This window comes from Fistularia commersonii, chromosome 9 (assembly GCF_037954325.1).
Source record: "Fistularia commersonii isolate RoL2024-O1a breed Wild chromosome 9, RoL_Fcom_v1.0, whole genome shotgun sequence".
NCBI classification, from domain to species: domain Eukaryota; kingdom Metazoa; phylum Chordata; class Actinopteri; order Syngnathiformes; family Fistulariidae; genus Fistularia; species Fistularia commersonii.
This window is the reverse complement of record NC_141292.1, coordinates 17695786-17719467: the sequence shown is the minus strand read 5'-3', so window position 1 is coordinate 17719467 and position 23682 is coordinate 17695786. Positions and strand designations below refer to the sequence as shown.

The following is a 23682-nucleotide window of genomic DNA, read 5'->3' as shown; positions in this document are numbered from 1 at the left end:
CGTTCACTTTTGGAAGGAACCGGAGTGATGAAGGGGTTGGTTTGGGGAAAAATGCAAGTTTGGGATCAATGACTCAGGACCTTTCACAATAAAATGCTTTGTCTTTTTTTCTGAAACAGCTCACATTCATTCATTCATTCAAAACTGTCCCAGGCCAACATCTATATTTAAAAAAAAAAATCTTCATCCAGATATAACAATGAACCTTTTCATAGGGACCCAAACAAGTATGCTTAAAAACTGAGTACGGAACAAGCACGGCTTATATAATATAACGCTTAATACTGCACACGTGCAAAATTGAAATTCAAATAAAAATCCCATCAATGGCATTCATTTCTTAAATAAAAATTGAATAAAAATGTTTTTTTGCAGCCTTCTGGATTCAATTTAGACAGTAACCTTTTTTCACAGGCTAGTAATTAAATGTAAAAATGAAACAACAAAAATAAACCAATCGACTAATCATAATATTCAAGCCCATGTGTTATGAGTAGCATGAAAATATGCATAAAGATAACTTTAATTACATCTCAGTTTGCTACACACTGTGATCTTCTGCCTTTCTTTTCGCCATTTTTGGGTCCTGTCATGATTTTTGGCATTCTGGGATTTGTAGTTTTAAGCAGTTCATGCACTGTAGGCTCTAATTGTCATTCCTCCATGCAGATCTGCTCTGGAGCAGTGATGCTTTGGGGCTGTTGCTAGGCAACAAGGATTTTCAACTCCCTCCGAAGATTTTCTATGGGGTCGAGATCTGGCCACTCCAGGACCTTGAAGCCACTCCTTCGTTGCCCGGCATTCGGGATCATTGTCACGCTGAAACAACCAGCCGTGATTCATCTTCAATGCTCTTGCACGATACGTGGCCCCGTTCATTCTTTTTCCTTTACATGGATCAGCCGTCCTGGTCCCTTTGCAGAAAAACAACCCAAAAGCAGGAAGTTTCCACCGCCGTGCTTCACAGCACGTTATACGGATGCAACCCAGCATTCTTTCTCTTCCAAACAAGTCGAGTTTTTACCAAAAAGTTCTATTTTGGTTTCATCTGACCTCAGGATATTCTCCCAGTCCTCTTCTGGATCATCCAAATGCTCTCTGGGTCTGGACTTGTACTCTCTTAAGCAAGGGGAGTTGAGTCCCTGGCAGTATAGTGTGTTACTGATGGTAGACTTTATTACTTTGGTCCCAGCTCTCTGCGGGTCATTCACTCGTTCCCCAAGTGTGAGTCTGAGATTTTTGCTCGCCGTTCTAGTGATCATTTTGACCCCACGGGGTGAGATCTAATAATTGCTTCCACAGTTGATTTCTTCACACCAAGCTGCCGACCTATTGTAGATTCAGCCTTCCCAGCCTGGTGCAGGTCTACGATTTGGTTTCTCTTTGGTCTTGGCCGTTGCGGAGTTTGGAATGTGACAGTTTGAGGCTGTGGACGGGTGTCTTTTATTCTAATAACCAGTTCAAACAGGTGCAATTAATACAGATCTGTGAGAATCAGAAATCTTGCTTGTTTGTAGGTGACCAAATACTTATTTTCCACCATAATTTGCAAATAAATTCTTTAAAAATGTGATTTTCCGGATTTTTTTTTTTTTTTTTTTTTTTGCATTCTGTCTCTCATAGTTGAAGTGTCCCCATGATGAAAAATAAAGGCCTCTATCATTTTTTTAAGTGGGAGAACTTGCACAATTGGTGTCTGACTAAAGACTTTTTTTGCCCCACTGTGAATAATAATTTATCCTTTATTAGTCCCCGTGGGGAAATTCATTGAACCAGTAGGCATACCGTCCACCAGCGCCAGGGGAGCAGTAAGGGGCTCAGTGTCTTATATTTGAGTATATTTATACTCAAATATGAGCATAAATATACTCAAAACAGACAACAGGCTGTTGATAATCCCTGCCTGGAGAATCCAGGTGGAGAGAACAACATGGTCCAACGCCAGGTAAGACCCAACTGTGCCTTCTGCGGTTCAGGTTTTATTGGTTTTTTTTTTTTGTTTTGTTTTCAGTCAGTGTTGGTTCTGCCACCGTCTGATGTGGAACCCGCACGGAACGTAGAACCTTGGGGGGCCCCGGAAGCTTCTTGGGGCGTGTTTGTGTTTTCTGGGTCTGCAGCTGCTGAGAAACGGCGCCACATCGTGTTCCCACGTCCTGGGCGCGGCAGCTGCGTGGATTCCAGCCGCCGCCGCCTGGCCCGGGTCACATGACCCCCCCCCTCCAGGTGGGTCATGTGGTCTCCTGTGCAGATCTCACCCTGCTAGTTTCTCTTAACTCCACAGGAAAGCAGGAAACCGTCAGGGCGAAGGTGTGTGTTTGTGCTACCACGGCAACGCCAAGGACAGGAAACAGGATGCGAGTCGCTTCTGAGGTGCCGCCGCTGCTTCTGCCGAAGCCCAGGCTAGCAAGTTTCTGTTTCACAATGACGGGGGAAAAGTCCCAAGTTTGATGGTAACAAAAGGAATCCGCTAGAGGCTAACGTATGAAAAAGAGCTAGCATAACTGTAGGTTAGAGAAACCTATCATTTCAAAATATAGCTAAAAGCTAAAGGGTCTGCCATAGCCTGTGGAAAAACAAAACAAAACAAAAACATATGAATAAGAAATAAAGCTAAAACGTAAAGAAGCTAGCCACTAACAACAGCACGAAGGACAGGAAACAGGAAGCAAATAGCTTCTGAGGTACCGCTGCTTCTGCTGAAACCCAGGCTAGCAAGTTTCTGTTTCACAATGATGGGGGAAAAGTCCCAAGTTTGATGGTAACAAAAGGAATCCGCTAGAGGCTAACATATGAAAGATAGCCAAAAGCTAAAGGAGCTAGCATAACTGTAGGTTAGAGAAACCTATAATTTCAAAATATAGCTAAAAGCTAAAGGGTCTGCCATAGCCTGTGGAAAAAAAAACAAAACAAAACAAAAACATGAATAAGAAATAAAGCTAAAACGTAAAGAAGCTAGCCACTAACAACAGCACGAAGGACAGGAAACAGGAAGCGAGTCGCTTCTGAGGTAGCGCTGCTGCTGCCGAAGCCCAGGCTAGCAAGTTTTTGTTTCACAATGACGGGAAATAGTCCCTAGTTTGGTGGTAACAAAAGGAATCCGCTAGAGGCTAACATTTGAAAGATAGCCAAAAGCTAAAGGAGCTAGCATAACTGTAGGTTAGAGAAACCTATCATTTCAAAATATAGCTAAAAGCTAAAGGGTCTGCCATAGCATGTGGAAAAAAAAAAACAATAACAAAAACATATGAATAAGAAATAAAGCTAAAACATTAAGGAGCTAAAGTTTCTGTTTCACAATGACGGGAAATAGTCCCTAGTTTGATGGTAACAAAAGGGATCCGCTAGAGGCTAACATATGAACGGAGCCACTGAGGAGATAAAAGGGGCACCTAGAAGCTTAGAATCAAGCTAAAGAAGCTAGCATAGCCTTAAGTTCAAGAAGCTGCTCTCAAGCCTCACCATAGCTTGAAGTGAAAAGAGCTAGCAGAGTCTGAGGTTAAAGCAATCTCTATCGATAGAAGATTAGCCAAAAGCTAAAGGAGCTAGCATAACTTTAGGTTAGAGAAACCTATCATTTCAAAATATAGCTAAAAGCTAAAGGGTCTGCCATAGCCTGAGGAAAAAACAAAACAAAAACATATGAATAAGAAATAAAGCTAAAACCTATAGGAGCTAGCCACTACCAACAGCACGAAGGACAGGAAACAGGATGTGAGTCACTTCTGAGGTAGCGCTGCTGCTGCTGAAGCCCAGGCTAGCAAGTTTCTGTTTCACAATGACAGGGGAAAAGTCCCAAGTTTGATAGTAATAAAGGAATCCGCTAGAGGCTAACATATGAACGGAGCCACCGAGGAGATAAAAGAGGCACCGAGAAGTATAGAATCAAGCTAAAGAAGCTAGCATAGCCTGAAGTTCAAGAAGCTGCTCTAAAGCCCAACTGTAGCTGAGAGCAAAATGAGTTAGCGTAACCTGAGGTTAAAGCAATCTCTATGAATAGAAAAATTAGCCAAAAGCTAAATAAGCTAGCATTAAAGAAACTTAGATAAATTAGAAACAAAGCTAAAACCTAAAGGAGCTAGCATAGATTGCGGTTACAGAAACTTTGACAATTTAAAAGCTAAAGAAGCTAGCATAGTCTGAAGTTTAAGAGGCTGCTCTCAAGAGCGAGCAGAGCCTGAGGTACAAGCAATCTCTTCGGATAGAAAAATAGCCAGAAGCAAAATGACTAGCTCTTCCGCTAATACATCAAGTTAAAGAAACCTAGATAAATTAAAAATAAAACTTAACACCTGAAGAAGCTACCAAAGCCTGCGGTTAAAGAAACTTCTACAATTAAAAAGCTAAAGGAGCTAGCATAGCCTGAGGTTAGAAAAACATATCAGTTCAAAATATACCTAAGAGCTAAAGGAGCTAGCATAGCCCGAGGTGAAAGAAACGACTACAATTTAAAAGCAAAAGGAATGAAAGAAATGTTGTTCAACTTACAACAGAGAATAACTTTATTAGCATTGTATTTAGTCTGTAACAAAAGATTTTAAGTGTTAAGTTTCCTTGTTTCTCACTGCAGTCCCAGGGAAGCTAAGCGCTACATACGACTTCCGGCGCTGCCTCGGGCGGCTGCCCGCCAGAGTTTCTCCTCACCTAGTGTCTCTTTCGTAAATTTTCTACTTTTCTTTTTAATTTTATTTACTCTTCTTCCTTAGTGACAATTTAGTTAAGGTTTTAAACTTGTTACTAAGACACTTATAGTTTTATCACTTGTTTACCAAGACACTTTATAGTTTCACTGAGACACTTTATAGTTTATTTCTATTTCTGATTCTGCCTTTTTCTTTTTATTATTTATTACTGTTATATTTTCTGTAACTTTGGCACAACAATTTCCTTCGGGATTAATAAAGTTGTTCTTATCTTATCTTATACGCTCTGTCATATTTCCTCTTCTTAGCTTTCAGGTGACTTTCTTTTGTCTCATTATCTTCGTCTCTCTCCACCTTTCTTTTCATCCCTGTTAAAATAAAATTAATGTTGTCTCTTGAGGGTTTGTATACTGCGCTTCATATCACCTGCTTGGTGCAAAAGAAAACCCTACAGCAAAAAGCTAATACTCCTTGCGCACACGCTAACAATGAGAGCGCCACTGCCAACTACTGTCGTGGATGTGCAATTGAACTATTCTAGTGCGGAAAAGGAGCTAGCAGCTAGCGGGAGCACAAAGGATAGGAAATAGGAAGCGAGTTGCTTCTGAGGGTGCGCCGCCGCTGCTGAAACCCAGGCTAGCAGGTTTCTGTTCCTAGATGACAGGGAGAAAGTCCCAAGTTTGATGCTAACAGAGGGAATCTGCTAGAGGCTAACGTGAACAGGGCTACTAAGGAGAGACAGCAAAACCTATCATTTAAAATCTATTATTTCAAAATATAGCTAAAAGCTAAAGAGGCTAAAAAAAAAACTATATGAATAAGATCCATAGCTAAACCCTAAAGGAGCTAGCCGCTAGCAGCAGTGCAGGAAACAGGAAGTGAGTCGCTTCATAGGTGTCGCTGCCAATGCCAAAGCCCAGGCTAGCAAGTTTCTGTTTCACGATGACGGGGGAAAAGTCCCTAGTTTGATGCTAATGGAAATAATCCTCTTGAGGCTATCATATGAGCGGAGCCACTGAGGAGATGAAAGAAACATCCAGAAGTTTAGAATCCAGCTAAAGAAGCTAGCATACCCTGAAGTTCAAGAGGCTGCTCTTACTCCCAACTATAGCCCAAAGTGAAATGAGTTAGCATAGCCTGAGGTCAAAGCAATCTCTGTGGATAGAAAATATAGCCAAAATCTAAATGAGCTAGCATAACCTTAGGCTAAAGAAACCTATGTAAATTAGAATGTTAGTTAAAACCTATCGGCGCTAGCATAGCCCATGGGTCAAGAAGCTGCTCTCATTCCCAATCACAGTTCAAAGCGAAAGGAGCTAGCATAGTCTAACGAAATCTGAGAGAATAGAATATTTAGCCAAAGGCTAAAAAAATCTAGCATAACTTTAGGATAGCAATACCCATCATTTCAATATATAGCTAGAAACTAAAGGGGCTAGCGTAGCCTGAGTTTAAAGAATCCTATATAAATTAGAAATATAGTTAAACCTAAAGGAGCTAGCATAGCCGGAGGTTAAGTAAATCTCGATGGATTGAAAATATAGCCAAAAGCTAAAGGAGCTAGCATAACCTTAGGCTCGAGAAACCTATATTTTCAAAATGTAGCTTAAAGGTAGAGGGGCTATCATAGCCTTAGGTTAAAGAAATGTCTATGGATGTAAAATAGAGGAAAAAGCTAACAGAGCTAGCAGGTTTGCAAATGATATAGAACTTATAGAAAAACCTGAAGCTTGATATGGAAAAAGAAGTTTGCATAGCATGAGGACACAGAATGATCGAGAACTTCCACGTTAAGACAAATACTAAAATAGCAGCTAGCACTGCCTGAAGTTAAAGGAACATCTGGAGCTTCAAACTAGCTAAACGGTATCGTAGGACCTAGCACAGCTTATTGAAATATATAGAACTTCACAATATTGCCATATACAAAACCAGGAAGTAGCATTGCAGGAGGTTAAAGAAGCCTGTAGAACTTCAAAATATAGCTAAAGGCTAAAATATCAGTTAGTAAAGCCTAAGGTGGAAAAGAAAACACCAGAAAACTGAAAGTGGAGCTAGATGCTACAGTAGGAGCTAGCTCAGCCTGCAGTTAAGGAAACATCTAGAATGTCAAACTGAAGCTAGATGCAAAAATCCAACAGCCAGAGGTCATAGATCTGTCTAGACCTACAAAATAAAGCTAAACGCTAAACTAGCTGCTCGCACAGCCCAACATTAGAGGAACATCCAGAACATCAGACTTAATCTAGATGCTAGAGGAGGAACTAGCAGAACGTTGGGTCATAGATTCATCTAGAACCTCAAAATAAAGCTAAAAGCTAAATTAGCAGCTTGTAAATCCTCAAGAAAAACCTCAGGGAACCTAAACCTTAAAGAAAAATTGAGAAGTTCAAACTAGAAGTGAGATGCTAAAATAGGAAGTAGCACAATTTGGGGCTACAGATTCATCTAGAACAGGGGTTTAAACTCTTGTGGGCCAGATGTGGGCCTTGAGTTTGACACATGATCTAGAACCTTGAGATAGCGCTAAAAGCTAAAGCGGTAGCTAGCACGGCATAAACTTGAGGAACCATCTAACAGCTGGAATACAGCGCGTACCGAACAGCCCACGGAGTAAGACACATCTTTGTCGCCGCGCGCTGCCGACGGCGACAAAGATGAACCGAGAACGGAGGAAGAGGAAGTGGCGGCAGCGCGAGAACATCACCTCGCCGCGGCAACACGGTGCAGAACGGCAAGGAGGCAGGAAGCTCCTCCGGGGCCTCCGGCGTGCGGTTGAGGCTACGTGGGCGGCAAGATGGCCGCCTGCACGTAGGCCGGGGAACGTTCTCCACAGGCAGACCGAAGTAACGCTCTTCTGAGGTTCTGCTCAGACTGAAGGAACGTCGATTGTTTACCGTCGGATTGGATGAACCTTCTAGTTCCTCCAGTATCTGTATTCGAGATACTACCGTCACGGTGAAGGGACGTTCTCTGGAGGTTACTTTCAAGTTGAAGGAACATTCTTGAGTGTTTAGAGTCGGATTGAGGGAACGTTCTCAAGAGGTTACAGTTGTATCGTCCGAATGCTCTTGAAAGATTGCGGTCACGTTGAAGGAAGGTTCTAGAGGGTACGATCAGATTTTGGGAACCTTCTCTAGAGGTTACGATCAGGTTGAAGGAACTTTCTAGAGAGTTTACATACGGGTTTTGGGAACATTCTAAGGGCTAAGTAGGATTGAGGGAACGTTCTTGAGTTTGCCGTCAGATTGATGGAACCCTCTAGAAGCTACAGTCACACTGAAGGAACGTTCTCAAGAGGGCACGGCCGTATGGTGGGAAGGTTCTTGAGAGTTTGCAGTTAGAGTGAGGGAACGTTCTTGAAAGGTTACAGACTAGGAACGTTCTTGAGGTTACAGTTGTATGGTCCAAATTACTCTTGAAAGTTTGCAGTCAGACTGAAGGAATGTTCTAGATCGGATTTTGGGAACCTTCTCTAGAGGCTACAGTTTTATCGTCCGAATGCTCTTGAAAGATTGCGGTCACATTGAAGGAACGTTCTCAAGGGTACGATCAGATTTTGGGAACCTTCTCTAGAGGTTACAATCAGGTTGAAGGAACTTTCTAGAGGGTTTACAGATGGGTTTTGGGAACATTCTAAGGGCTAAGTAGGATTGAGGGAACATTCTTGAGTTTGGTGTCAGATTGAAAGAACCCTCTAGAAGCTACAGACAGACTGAAGGAACATTCTCTGAGGCTAAAATCAGATTGTTGAAGGAATGTTCCAGAGAGGTTAGAGCCGGATTCGATCTCTAGATTCTAGAGGCTATAGTTGCATTGGTGAAGCATTCTAGATAGTTTACAGTTTAATCGTTGCAACCTTCTTGAAAGGTTACAGGAACACTGAAGGAACGTTCTCAAGAGGGCACAGCCGTATGGTGGGAAGGTTCTTGAGAGTTTTCAGTTTGAGTGAGGGAACGTTCTTGAAAGGTTACAGACTGTAGGAACGTTCTTGAGGTTACAGTCGAAGGAACGTTCTCAGGAGGGTATGAACAGATTTTGGGAACCTTCTCTAGAGTCTGCAGTTGTATGGTCCAAATACTCTTGAAAGTTTGCAGTCAGACTGAGGAATGTTCTAGATCGGATTTTGGGAACCTTCTCCAGAAGCTACAGTTGTATCACCCAAATGTTCTTGAAAGTTTGCAGTCAGACGGAAGGGATGTTCTAGATCAGATTTTGGGAACCTTCTCCAGAAGCTACAGTTGTATCACCCAAATGTTCTTGAAAGTTTGCAGTCAGACGGAAGGAATATTCTAGATTGGATTTTGGGAACCTTTTCCAGAAGCTACAGTTGTATCACCCAAATGTTCTTGAAAGTTTGCAGTCAGACGGAAGGAATGTTCTAGATCAATTTTGGGAACCTTCTCTAGAGGCTACACTCTTATCGTCGGGATGTGCTTGAGGTTAGAATCAAACTGAAGGAACGAATCAGATCGGAGGAACCTTCTAGGCTCTAGAGGAACCTTCTAGGCTCTAGAGGTCACTGTGATGGCTGATGAAGTCTAATTGGAAGAGGAGGAGGCGACGGCGGCAGGTGGGCCCCTGGTTGCCATGGAGACGAAACCTGAAACCACAGGTGACGGTGTTGTGATACAAAGCAGGAACCAACCTCAGCATGTGGTTTACGTTATTGTGTGTGTGTGTGTGTGTGTGTGAGGGTGTGTGTGTTGTTTGGCTCCCTGAGAAATTGGTCAGGAAACCACTTGATGAAGACAAACAAGAAGGGAGAAAACAGCTGTTGTGTAATAACGGTGTAATAACCCAGTAATGAATAAGAACATTTCCAGAGAAAATATTTTTTAAGTAGTTTAAATACTGGCAAGGACACATCCATGATTGGCAAGTGACAAGTGGAAGTTACTAATAAAATAATACTAAGATGGGTGAAAAGTACAAGAGGAGTAAGTATTTCAAGAAAAGTGAAATCTGCAGGAAAACTGCAAGAAGAGTACATGCTAAAAGAAAAAAATTGACAGGAATAGTAGAACTATAAGAAGAGTACAAACTAGAGGAAAGAAGTTCTACAAGAAGAGCAGAAACTTTCCTTCAAGCTGCTCCGTCCAGGAGTCGACCTCCTCCATCTATCCCTGTTCTGTAGCTTCTCGTCTCACACCATCTAACCTCTGGTACTCTATCCATGAACCTCCTCTCTGGTCTTCCTCTAAACCAGACTCCATGGCTGCTTTCCACCTCTGTCTTCTACTCCTTTCCCCTCATTCTGGCTGATTCTTGTCAACCCTGACACTTTTCTCCACTTATTCCAACCTGCCTGAACCCGTCTCTCCAACTCTTCTTCACAGTCCTTGTTGCCCTGGACTGTTGACTCTAAGAACTTAAAATCCTCCACCTTTTTAACACAACCTCCTTGTAGCATCACTGTTCCGCTTTGGTCCCTCTTAATTACACACATGTATGATAACCTTCATTCCTCTCCTTTCCAGAGCATACAAGGTTAGATTCATGTCTAACCTCATGTCTAGCTTGTCCATCACCACTGCAAACAAGAAGGGGCTCAGAGCTGACCCCTGATGGAGTCCCACCTCCACCTTGAACTTCTCTGTCACACAAACAGCACACATCACCAGTGTCTCACAACTAGCATACATGTCTTGCACCAGTCTAACATTCTTCTCTGACACTTCATCTTCCTCATACAACCATACTTCCTCTCTGCACTGTGTTGTATGCTTTTCCTAGGTCTACAAAGGCACAATGCAGCTCCCTCTGACCTTCTCTGTACTCCTCTAACAGAGAGAAGCTGCAAAAACAGTCAGCATCTATGAGCAGCAAACTTCAATGTTTCCTTAGCTACTTCCATACCACCACAGTTACATCGACAGGACCATCTACCAGCCCACTCTTCATCCTCTTCAATGGCGTCCTTCACTTCTACCAATCCCTGCTACTTTGTGGTCTATAATATTCACCTCTTCCATCCATCCCTCTCTTTTATTTTCCTCATTCATCAGCTCTTCAAAGTACTCTTTCCACCTTGCCATCACTCTTCTAGCATTTGTCAATACATTTCCCTCTCCGTCCTCAATCACCCAAATCTGCTGCCATTTGTAAAAGTCATTCTCTCCCTCCTTACTGTCCAGCCGAGCATACAAGTCATTATACGCCCTTTGTTTTGCCTTTGCTACTTATATCTTTACCCTACACAGCATCTCCTGGGACTCTTGTCTCTTGTCCTTTCTCTTCAGTCCCCTCTGTGTCCCACGTCTTTGCTAATGCTTTCTCTGTATATACTCCTGCACTTCCTTATTCCAACACCAGCTCTCCCAATCTACTTTCCTTCCAGACTCTCTCTTCTCTCCTACATGTATCCCTGAGCACATTAGCTGGAGTTGTCCAGTCATCTGTAAGACCTCCCTGTAAGTCTTGCCCAACTCCTCCCTGAAAGCCATACAACACGCCTTCCTTTTCAGCTTCCACCACTTCTGCCTTTGTCCTCTTCATTGTCCTGCTTACCAAGAAAAACTACAGGAAGAGTTAAAATTACAAAAAGAGTAAAACTGCAGACAAAACTACAGGAGCACAAAAGCTACAAGAATAAAACTACAAGAAGAGCACAATGACAGGAAGGAGAAACAACGGGAAGAGTAAAACTACAGGAACACCAAAACTACAAGAGTAGAACAACAACTGCAAGGACACAACAACTACAGGGAAGAAAAACGACGAGAAGAGTAAAAATAAGGGAAGAAAAACTACAGAAACACAAAAACTGTCAGAGTAAAACCACAGGATGAGTAAAAAACTACAGGAAGAATACAACTACAGGAAAGAAGTACAATAAGAAGAGTACAACAATGGGAAGAAAATTTACTGGAAGAGTAAAAGCTTCAGGAAAAAAACTATAAGAGAGATGCAACTACAGGAAATAAATACTGCAAGAAAAGTTCAAACTACAAGAAGAGTACAACTCTTGCAAAGAAATACTACAAGAAGAGTACAACTACGGGAAGACAATTTATTAGAAGAGTAAAATCAGCAAGATAAATACTACAAGAAGGGTACAACTACATATGATTAAAACGACAGGACCGCGAAAAGAAGGAAAGAAACTACAAGAAAAGTAGGACTACATGAAAAGAGTATAAGAAGAATAAAACTACAGGAAGTAAAACCATCAGGAAAAAGAAACTACATGGACTTAAAGACTATTAGAGTAAAAACTACAAGAAGAGTAAAACTACAGGAATTAAAGAGCACCCTACAGGAGTAGGGTACAAAGTGCAGGAATAAATACTGGGAGGAAAGTTAAACTACACAAAAGAAACTACAGGAAGAGGAAAAACTACAGGAGAACAAAAACTACAAGAGTGGAACTACAAGAAGACTGAAACTGCAGGAAAGAAGTACAAGAAGAACGCAACCACTACAGGGAAGAAAAATGACAAGAAGAGCAAAAATAAGGGAAGAAAAACAACAGGAACATAAAAACTACAGGAGTAAAACTACAGGAAGAGTAAAAACTACAAGAGGGGTACAACTCTTGGAAAGAAATACTACAAGAAGAGTACAACTACGGGAAGACAATTTATTGGACGAGTAAAATCAGCAAGATAAATACTACAAGAAGGGTACAACGACATATAATGAAAATGACAGGACCGCAAAAAGAAGAAAAGAAACTACAAGAAAAGTAGGACTACAGGAAATAAATACTGCAAGGAAAGTGAAAACTACAAGAAGAGTACATCCACATGAAAAGAGTACTAGAAGAAGAATACAACTACAAGAAGAGTAAAACTACAGGGATTAAGGAGTACCCTACAGGAGTAGGGTACTCCTACAGGAGTAGGAGTACCCTCCTAGGAGTACCCTCCTTTGTACCCTACAGGAGTAGGGTACATAAATACTGGGAGAAAAGTTAAAGTACACAAAAGAAACTACAGGAAGAGGAAAAACTACAGGAACAAAAACTCCAAAAGGGATATGACATGTGTCCAAACTACAGTGGAGAGGAATTGCTGATGTCCTTTTAGACCTCTGACCTTCCCCCCACATGGAGCCTGATTGGCAGACGGTGTAAACAGGAAGTGGTTGTTTCTGCATGCTCGATTGTCAACCTGAAGACCTGCTGCTCCTCAACCTCAAACTTCTCCTCTTTCTTCTCCTCCTCCCGTCATGGTCCTCATCAGAAGCAGATGACTTCATCATGGCCGTCACCACCACCACCACCACCACCTCTTCCTGTCTTCCTGCAGAATGACAAGAAGCTGCTGCAGGTCTGAGTCTGCAGAGATGAGAAGATCAGCTGAGACTTCAAGAGACCTCCTGGAGCTTGAGAAGACCTGAAACCTCTGTCAACCTTGGAGGACCTGCCCACGCACCGGCTCCTCGTCCTGTCCATCAACCCCCCTAAAGAACCAGAGGAGGGACCTATGAGGACCTTCCGCCCCGTGGAGGAGAAGCTGGTCCTGGTTGGTCGTCCGGTGGAGGTCATGTGGTCTGGCTGGAGGACGGCGGAGCTTCTTCTGCTGCTGCTGGCGACGTCTCGAGCTCAGAGTGGCGACGGGGAGCCGGGTGAGGAGACTCATGGAGAACATCAGCGCAAACCCACGGTCCTCACTGGGTTACTACACAGTTATGACATGCTTATTACACTTTATTGCATGTTTATAACACATTATTACATGAGAATTACACCTTATGTGTGATTACATGCTTATTACAATTTATTACTTGTTATTACACTATTTATGTGTAATATACGGTTTATTAAAATTTATTAAAAAAAAATTGGTTTATTGCTTGTTTATACCTAATGACATGTTTATTACATACCTATTATATCTTATTACATATTAATTACACTTTACTATATTTTTTATTCATGTATTTACACTATTAATTGTATATATGGTTTATTACATGTTAATTACAGTGCACCACATGTACATGTCATATTAATTGTATTCAAATATGACTATCAAATGTTTATTATGATTTATTACATAATTAAATGTCTATACATAATAACATGTTCATAACAGGTCATTTTTCACTTAATTCCATTGCATCATTGTTTATTACATGTAATAACAATTGATCAAAAACATATTATATAGTTTATTATATTTATCACAAGTTATTGCATGATAGTTACATATTTACATGTTTATTACAGCTTTACATATTACTTTATTACATGTTACATTACAATTTGCTGTGGCTTGTTTTTATAATTTATTACAGTTTATTACATTTTTTTGCTACATGTGTATTACAATTTACTACATGTTTATTACATAGCTCATTATTTTTTTTTTTATAGTTAAAGGTCACATGCTTATTATATATTACGTGTTTATTACAGCATTTCATGTTTATTGATTCATTGCAGTTTATTACATGTTTACTATATAGATTATTAATTATTCACATATTATCTAAGATTATGACATAGCTTATTATGTATACGTCATTGCTTTTTTGTTACATAGCTCATTAACTTGTTTTAAGTTTACTTCATGTTAATAATAAGGTTATTAGACAGTTTATTACATGTTTAATGCAGTTTTCACATGTTACAAGTAATTACACCTTATTAATGGTGTTTTATATATATGTATATATATATATGGTGTTTTATAACAGGTTTATTACAGTTAATTATGGTTACTACCATTTTTATTTGTCTGCTATGTGTTTATTACATAGTTGTTTAAATTTTTTTAACAATTTATCATATTGCTTAATTACACCTTTATTACACAGTAATTATCGCTTCATTAAAATACAGTTATGAAAATTTATATTTAATTGAAATTCTCGAACGAAGAACCAAACATGGACGCTCTGACATTCATCCATTCATCCCTTGGTTTTGCTAATGATAACAGTGAATGAATGGACAGTTAGCCATTAGCGCTTAGTCATTAGCGCTTAGCTGTTAGCAGTTAGCGGTTAGCGCTGGAGGTTCTCCCTGAAGGTTCTCCCCGTGTCCCCAGAGGCGGACCTCTCCTGCTCCTCCCACATCTCCACGGCGGGCAGCAGCGTGACATGCAGGGTGGCCTCCATCGGTTCCCATAGCGACGATGAGGATGCTGACACCGTTGTGGCTATGACCGCTTGGTAAAAACACACACACACACACACACACACACACGCGGCGAATGTTGTTGCCATGGCAACTGATGGCAAGTGTCCCTTAGCTTCATGGACCCGCGGCACGGGAACCAAACCTGCCTGCGAAGTAGCGGGGCCACGATAAGCTCCGCCCTCCTGAGCCCGCTAGGATGCTACCTGCTCACCGCGCACCTGCGCAGCGGACGCAATATCATGGCCACCGTGAAACTGGGGAAAATCGGTGAGCTAGCCGACGCCCCTGGTGGCTGGGAGCCGCCATAGCAAGCATTAACACGTCGTAGCACGCCAAAGCATCACCGTAGCATCACCGTAGCATGCCGTAGCATCACCGTAGCATCACCGTAGCATCACCGTAGCATGCCGTAGCATGCCATAGCATCACCGTAGCATCACTGTAGCATCACCATAGCATGCCGTAGCATCACCGTAGCATCACCGTAGCATGCCATAGCATCACCGTAGCATCACCGTAGCATGCGGTAGCATCACCGTAGCATGCCATAGCATCACCGTAGCATGCCGTAGCATTGGGGTGACGGTGTGATCAGGTGCAGGAATGGTGGAATTACATGTAATTACATATGGTAATTGCATGTTATAACAGTGTAATAACATTTGACTACATGTTATTACAGTGTAATATGATCCGGGAATGGTGACATTACTTGTAATTGCAATTTATTACATGTACTAATATCCAATAACATGGAATAACATTTAATTACAGTGTGATATGATCTATGGATGTGAAATTACATATGTAATAACATTCAACTCCATGGTATAACAGCTTAATAACATTTAATTACATGTAATTACAGTGAAATGTCATTAATGGGCAGTGTAATTAGATGCCATTTCATTACTATTACATGTCATAACTGTGTAATTACATTTAATTACATGACTAACAGTATCATAACACTTACTACATACAATGCAATATGATCTATGGACAGTGTTATTACGTATAATTACATACGATAATGTTTAATTACATATAACAACGTAATAAAGTTGCGTGTAATATAATCTACGGAACCGGAAATTACATGTAATAATGTATACTATAGTAACACATATTTAACACATATATATATATAATTACACTGAATTGTCATGTGGGGACAATGGAATTACATATAATAATATTTGATGACATTTAATAACAACATAAATGTATTTGATTACATGCAATTACACTGAATATGGACGTGTAATTACATAGAATCAACATGTAATTACACATACCAGCTGTCATTTCACGCAATAGCACTGTGATTATATGCAATAACCGCGTGATTACATGTAATAACTGTATAATTACATGTAATTACAGTGTAATTACATGTAGAGAAACATGTAATACTAAGAAATAACACGTAATCACACGCTGTAATAACATGTAGTTAACTTATTTACATACTAATTTGGTATTACAGTATAATAACAGTGTAATAACTTTGTAATAACGGTGTAATTACATGTAATTACATGTAATAACAGTGTTATAACATGTAACATGTAAACATGTAAAATTACACATAATTACATGTAATTAAAGCATATTACAGTATTTGAAACGATTTGCGTGTTGTCGGCGCCCCCCCTGCAGTGAAGCCCAGGCCGCCACGGGTAGTTAACGTGACCTTTGACCTGGAGGCCGGCCAAGCGGTGGTCCTCCTGCAGACCCCCTACCTCAAGGACTACCTGAAGGTCCAGAACCAGCAGTTCCAGGTGCTGCTCCGACCCCGAGACGCTCGAATCCGTTGCTCCGCCCCCTTCGGCGTCCCGAGCCCCGCCTCTTCGGCGTTCCCCTGTCAGCAGGTGGAGAACTCCACGTCGGAGGCGGTGGTCCTCAGCCTGCGGCGGCTGGAGAAGGGCCGCGGGTACCAGGTCCAAGCGAGGTCCATCCCCAGGAAGAATTTCGAGGGGAGCTGGAGCCCCTGGAGCTCCGCCTTCAGCTTCACCACGCCAGAAGGTACGAGGACCTCCTGCAGAGAACATCGGAGAAGGTTGGAGAACGTCTCTCCGGCGTCGGAGAGAACGTCCCGGGCGGTTCTCCGCTTGTCCGAGGTGGAACCCCTGATGTTCTGATGCTGGTTCTCCTCCAGGGCTCGCCGAGGAGACCAGGACCTCGTACAGGCTCACGGTCTTTCTCGTCTCCGCGGCAACACTGACCTCCTGCGTGGTCTTCTTCTGGAAGAACAAGTAGGAACTATTCATCCATTCATTCATCCATCCATTCATCCATCCATTCATTCATCCATTCATTCATCCATTCATCCATCCATCCATCATCTATTCATCCACTCATTCATCCATCCATCCATCCATCCATCATCTGTTCATTCATTCATTCATCCATCCATCCATCCATCATCATCTGTTCATTCATCCATTCATTCATCCATTCATCCATCCATTCATCCATCCATCATTCATTCATTCATCCATCATTCATTCATCCATCCATCATCCATCCATCATCTGTTCATTCATCCATTCATCCACTCATTCATCCATCCATCATCTATTCATCCACTCATCCATCCATCATTCATTCATCCATTCATCCATTCATTCATCCATCCATCCATCATCTGTTCATTCATCCATTCATCCACTCATTCATCCATCCATCATCTATTCATCCACTCATTCATTCATTCATTCATCCATCCATCCATCCATCATCTGTTCATCCATCCATCATTCATTCATTCATCCATCCATCCATCCATCATCTGTTCATTCACCCATCATTCATCCATCCATCACTCATTCATTCATCCATCATTCATCCACTCATTCATCCATCCATCATCTATTCATCCACTCATTCATCCATTCATTCATTCATCCATCTATCATCCATTCATCCTTCCATCATCTATTCATCCACTCATCCATCCATCTTTCATTCATCCATTCATTCATTCATCCCTCCATCCATCATTCATCCATTCATTCATCCATTCATTCACCCATCATTCATCCATCCATCCATCATCTATTCATCCACTCATTCATTCATTCATTCATTCATCCATCCATCCATCATCTATTCATCCACTCATCCACTCATTCATCCATTCATTCATCCATCCATCCATCATCTATTCATCCATTCATCCATCCATTCATCCATTCATCCGTCCATTTGTTTACTTATTCATCCCCCCATCCCTCCTTCCTGCCCTCTTCCCATCCATCCATCCATCTACACTCCATTCCTTCTTTTGATTCTTCTGCAGGATTTTGGACCTGATGTGGCCGAACATCCCTCAACCTAAAGACACCCTGGTGACCACCTGCAGGCATGAAGGGGTGGGGCTTCATCTTCATCCTGCTCCTCATCTCTCTCTCCATCACCATCTTCCTCTTCATCTGCATCATCTTTGGTCTTTTCTTCACCTGCAAAGCCCGGCCTTCTTCTTCTTCTTCTTCTTCTTCTTCTTCTTCTTCTTCTTCCTCTACTTCTTCTTGGAGTCCATTGTACCGCCATATGGCGTCCTGCCGCTAATGTTAGCAGAGCATGGCTAACGGGGGCATTGGTACATTCCAGAAGGCGGGACCTGGTCTCCTCAATAAATCCACAGCTGCACCTGTTTGAACATTCCAGATCTTGCACTCCTGCTCCATCTGGTCTTCCAGGGTCTTCTAGAGGAGGTGGTGACCCCTGGCGAGGCCTTCTGAAGTTGTTGTTCCTCCTAGCTGTTGGCTACGTCTTGGATCTCAGCCTGGGTGGAGGTGCATCTCCTACAGAACCTCCACCAAGACGATGGCTTCCAGGCCACTTCTTCATCTCAGGCCCAGAGACACGGGACAGGTGTTGTCTTTGTGAATCCCATGATTGTACGGAAGGTGTCCTGTTGTGGACAAGTGAAGTGCTACCAACTAGTTTGAACCATTTCATGCAGGGTGCAGCTGTGGATGTTGCCCTTGTACTCTCAAGTTCTAGACGCTGGTACTCGCCTACCGGGCAGTGAATGGAACAGCCCCGTCGTATCTTCAGGATATGGTCAAGTCCCTTTCCCCATCCGTCCCCTCTGATCTGCCACCTCCGGGCGACTGTACACCCCATCACTCAGAGCCTCCGGCTGCCGATTGAACAGGTCTTCTCGGTCTTGGCTCCTCAGTGGTGGAACGAACTCCCCGAAAAGGTCGGAACAGCGGGGTCGATGCCCATCTTCCGCCATGATCTGAAAATGTACCTCTTCACCAAGCACTACCCCACTAATTGCACTTATCCCACCCCCCAAAAAAAAACGAAGAAATTAGTGTTTGTACGCATATGGTTTTGAGACGGTGACTTCTGAATAATGAATACTGGTACTTTTTTTGTAAGTCGCTTTGGATAAAAGTGTCTGCTGAGTGACTGTAATGTAGTGCAGTGTAATGTACTCTTCAGGTTGAGTGTCTTATCAAGTGCATACATGATAGGTATGCCCATCGTCAGATTTTGGACAATGAAGTTCCCATTGTCAAGGTAACTGATTGATGGTGGGACACAAGTTGAGGACTGTCCCATACTTGTGGTGGGCCTCCAGCAGGTATCACAGTGCCTCTGATGGCCAAGGGCTGTACCTCTGTCTGGTTCACTCTTGGTACATGCCGTCAAGTGAAGTGCTGCAGCCACTGCAGGCCTACCAACCAGTTTGAACCAGTTCATGCAGGGTGTAGTTGGCTTTTTCCCTTGTACTCTTTGGGCGGAGTTTGTAAGTGTCTTATCAAGTGTACCTCCAAGAGGCTCAGTGCTCTCCAAGCGGATGGAAGCTGCATGATAGTGTTGTTGACGGCGCAGGTTTCAGGTGGTTGTTGCCGTTGTTGTAGCAGTACGTTGACATCTCCCGCAGGGCTCCTTCAAGGACATACCCCATTGTGTGAGACTCTTCTTGTTGGCTGGTGATGCAAAGGTCATCTGCATTGATGAAAGGTATCCCCTTCTTCTAGCCCTTCCATTTGCTCTTCAGATCCTGGACACGGAAGTTCCCATTGTCAATGAGGCTGGTTGTCAAGGTGACTAATGGTTTGACGCAGGTTGACAACTGTCTTATACTTGTGGTAGGCCTCCTGCAGGTCCTGGAGTGCCTCTGACGGTATGCTCTTGGTAGGTGTCGTCTAGCTGATCTTTTCAGCACTTCCGTGAAGTCGTCCGGGTGTCAAGTGGGGCCATTTGTGGAGTGGCAGTATACTGGAGAAGGAGTCTCCTGGTCAGCTTTTTGCTGGCTGAACCTTCTACAGAAGGGGGTGGCTGAAGCTTGGCGTGCTGATCTGATGGCCAAGCTGATGGTTGTAGCATTTAGCTGGCTATGAGGTTGAGGGGCATGGCCTAGAACCTCCTCCAATATTCTGTGGGGTCTGAGGTCCAGCAAGCATTCTTGACAGATCCCCTGGTAGGTTCACAGAAGTTGGCCTCCTGGCGAGAAGCGACTCCATCCGAGCACTCTATGCATCTCAGCCAGGGTTTCCAAGGGTGCACCACAGGGGGTGGGGGGGTGATAACCCAGTGAATCAGCAGATGGGGTTTCAGTAATCAATAACCAATAATCCCTACTGTAGGGCTTCCTCCTGCTCAAACCCGAGGAGTTCAGTACCCTGAGAGTCTCGGCGGAGGACAAAACAGATGATCCGCGACTCGGCCAATCAGATCCTTCAATCTTCACGACCGCCGAGTCGGACGGCCTGGACTCCGCCCCCAGCTCTGCCCACAGCGCCACCACGGAAGAGCTGGACCTGAGCGGTGCCAGCGAGCAGAGCGTCGCCCCAGGAGACTCTGACGGAGGGGCCGTCGCCCCCGGAGACGTGGCCCCGACCGGAGCCACGTCTGGGGCCAATAAGATGGACGACGAGGCCTATGTCACCATGTCCAGCTTCTACCTGGTCTAATAGGACCAGGACCCGGACTAAGACCTGGATCAACAAGACCATGACCAGGGGCAGAATTGGGATTTGGACCCGACCCTGGAACTGGATCAGAACCCAGATTCTGACAAAGAACCAGACCAGGATTTTTGGACTCAAACGCAGAACAGGACCTGCACTTGGACCGGGATCTGGAAAACCGAACTTATGCCAAATTAAAAAAAATTTGGTAAAAACAACAGCAAGTGAAGAAAATACATTTTCAATAAAAACAGACAATAACATACAACACAAGCTTTTAATGTGAAAAATAAAAACATCCTGACAAGCTGAGAATTTCAACAAATTTAACTTAAATTCAGAACAAAATGATGACATTTATTTAAAAAAAAGGTTCATCCTTGAAATAATCAGATTGTTTTTAAGAAAGTATATTTTTAAAGGTTTTTGTAAAAAAAAGTTTCAGGAATTTAATTTAAAATTTGCAAGAAATTTGAGCTAATCTGTTCAAATAAATTCTAAAGATTGCATCTATCCTGTCCAATTTGATCATATCAAATAATAAATATTTAAAATAATATATATTATATGTATATGTAATATATATTATAAATATCTTTATCTCATCCTTCTGGCTTTGGGGTACCTTGATATAGAATATAATTTAAATTCTATGTATTTCATGAACAGAAAATGTTCTCAATTAGGGATGGTAGAAAAAGGAATAATTTGTTATCTTTTTTTTAAATTTCAGAAGTATTTTCATAGAGTTTTCAAAAAATGTAAAAAGGATCTTTTGAATTTTGAAAATTAAAATTCATTTATTAATTCTCCAGGTATTTTATTGAAAATATGCAGTGTCATGACATTGTCTTTAGTATAAGATTATATAGAAAACACAATTATGTCTGAAAAAAATCAATTATTAATCAATGAACTAATCAATACATAAATAAATACAATTCTAGAAGGAATGATGAAAAAAAATTAATTATAATAAATATTATTTTTGAACGTGAAAAACACTGGATGTTTTTTTTTAATTAGTTATCAAAGGATGAAAATAAAGCTACATTTTAAAATTATTTTCGAAACATCTTCAAAAAGAATTGCTGATGTTTTTGTTTGATGTTTGTTTTTTTATCTTATGTCGAGTCTTTGTATCAAACTTTAAAACAACAACATAAAAGCTGCTTTTACTGTCAAATTTGGATCAAAATTGAAAATATTAAAACAATTGGAAAAATCCAAATTTAAAGCTCTTCAATAAATTAGATAAAGTCTTCCAGAATTCCTCCCCTCAAAAATTCTGTCTTGCTTTCGTAACAAAAATATAGGAAAATAATATATATTTTCTTGTGATTTTATTACAGGGGTTGAAATGAAGTTTATTTCATTCTTTCAGCTTAAATGACCAGGGAATGGATTTCCATTAAAATGTGTATACATTCTCAAAAAACTCAAAATAATCCCAGAAATACCCCATAATTAGGATACCATGATCTGAATGATAAAATTCGAAATGATTAATTAGTTAAACAAACTGAAAAGGAAGTTGTCAAACTAATGACCAGAAAATTTCCATTAAGATATTCATTAAAAAACAGAGAACATTAAGGAAAAAGTCGGCAATTTTATTATCAAAAAATATAATTGTTTTCTTTAAATTCTTTGAGATTTTTCCCAAGCAAATTTGGTTATGAATCATGAAATTGAACAATCGTTGAATCATTTGTCATCATTGAATTTATGAAAATAATTGGGGGAGAAAATAATTCCAGTAATCTTCGGTAATTTTGATTTACTTTAAGATTATTTTTCCCTATGACATCTTTTGCTTCACAAATAAATGACTGAAAAATGTTTATCAGTCAGTAAATGGACAAACAAAATAACAAAATTAGTTTTATTTTTCTAACTCTTATATTCATTCCAAAAAAAAAAAACACAATAAAAATATCAATAATGATTAAAAATAGATTTTTTTTTCGACATCAGCAAAACCTTGAAGAGTTCCATAAGTGAAGATGATTTTCAAATTTTTAAATCTTGAAATATCCTGAAATGAAAAGAATGAAGTTTTTATATATATATTTATATATAAATAATATTATACATTACATTATTATCTTATATATTAAATATTCCTCCCCAAATTTGAAAACTTTTCGTCAAGTAAAATATAAAAATTGTGGTATCAAATTTAATTTATTCAAGAATTTAAATGGGATTTTGGAAAAGTTTACTTTATTTAATTTATTTTTTTCTTATTTTATTCTATTTAAAGTTTTGATAAATCATGTTTTAAAAACTCAAAAAATAACAGCTTTTTGGGGAAAAATAACATTTTAAAAAGACATTTCTTCAACTTATTTCATATTGTTTCTAAAATTTTAATTGAATTGACAAAAATATAAAAATCATAACAATATTTATTTAAAAAAAAAAATCAAAAATTGCACATGAAAAAGGCCCAGAAATATGTGAATTTTTTTTGGGAAAATCCATCAATCCAATATTTCATAAAAACAAATGAACTAAAATCTTCAGTGAAAGAAAACATTAGCAAGGAAAAAAAAAAAACGTGATAATGCAAGAAAAATGTTCATAAGATTTTTACTTGAAAGTGTAAAAAGTAAAAAATTCAGTGTAACGACAACTCAAATCAAACTTTATTCAGAATTGTGGCAACGATAGACAACTGGAAACTACGCGGAATCAAGAAATCACAGAATTCATTCGGGAACTAATCACAGGAACTGACAGGAAGTGACAGCGACGGACAGGAAGTGACAGCGCTCAGAGCTTCCAGGCCTTCCTCATCATGAGGATGAAATAGGCGTCGCTGTCGATGGAGGCGCTCACGCCGCTGTAGTAGTTGATGAACTCCTCCAGGGTCACCTGACCATGTCACCATGGCAACAGGGGATTACAAATTCACTTTACGAATTGGAAATACATTTTCCAATTTCAATAACAATTTTTAAAAAAAAGCAGATATTTAACATTCAGGAGTTAAGTTTGTAATTTTATTCTT

The 23682-nt window shown here is 40.8% G+C and overlaps 2 protein-coding genes across 5 annotated transcripts in view; one reads left to right on the top strand and one right to left on the bottom strand.

Annotated features, from left to right (window-relative positions):
• The first annotated feature begins 12610 nt into the window (after positions 1-12610).
• LOC147231477 (uncharacterized) lies at positions 12611-21636 on the top strand. The gene is made up of 7 exons (XM_086153131.1): positions 12611-13211; positions 14639-14762; positions 14843-14997; positions 16393-16758; positions 16892-16988; positions 18035-18107; positions 20343-21636. Exons 1-7 carry the CDS (start codon positions 13070-13072, stop codon positions 20667-20669), a joined length of 1284 nt encoding a protein of 427 aa, XP_086009257.1. The 5' UTR covers positions 12611-13069; the 3' UTR covers positions 20670-21636.
• Positions 21637-23091: 1455 nt separating this feature from the next.
• The window catches only part of capslb (calcyphosine-like b), a 7522-nt gene continuing 6931 nt past the window's right edge, over positions 23092-23682 (bottom strand). For all 4 annotated transcript variants that reach the window (XM_086152872.1, XM_086152871.1, XM_086152874.1 and 1 more), the window contains one exon: positions 23092-23546. In XM_086152872.1, the coding sequence (XP_086008998.1) occupies positions 23445-23546 (102 nt within the window). In that variant the 3' untranslated portion in view covers positions 23092-23444. The remainder of the gene's footprint in view (positions 23547-23682) is intronic.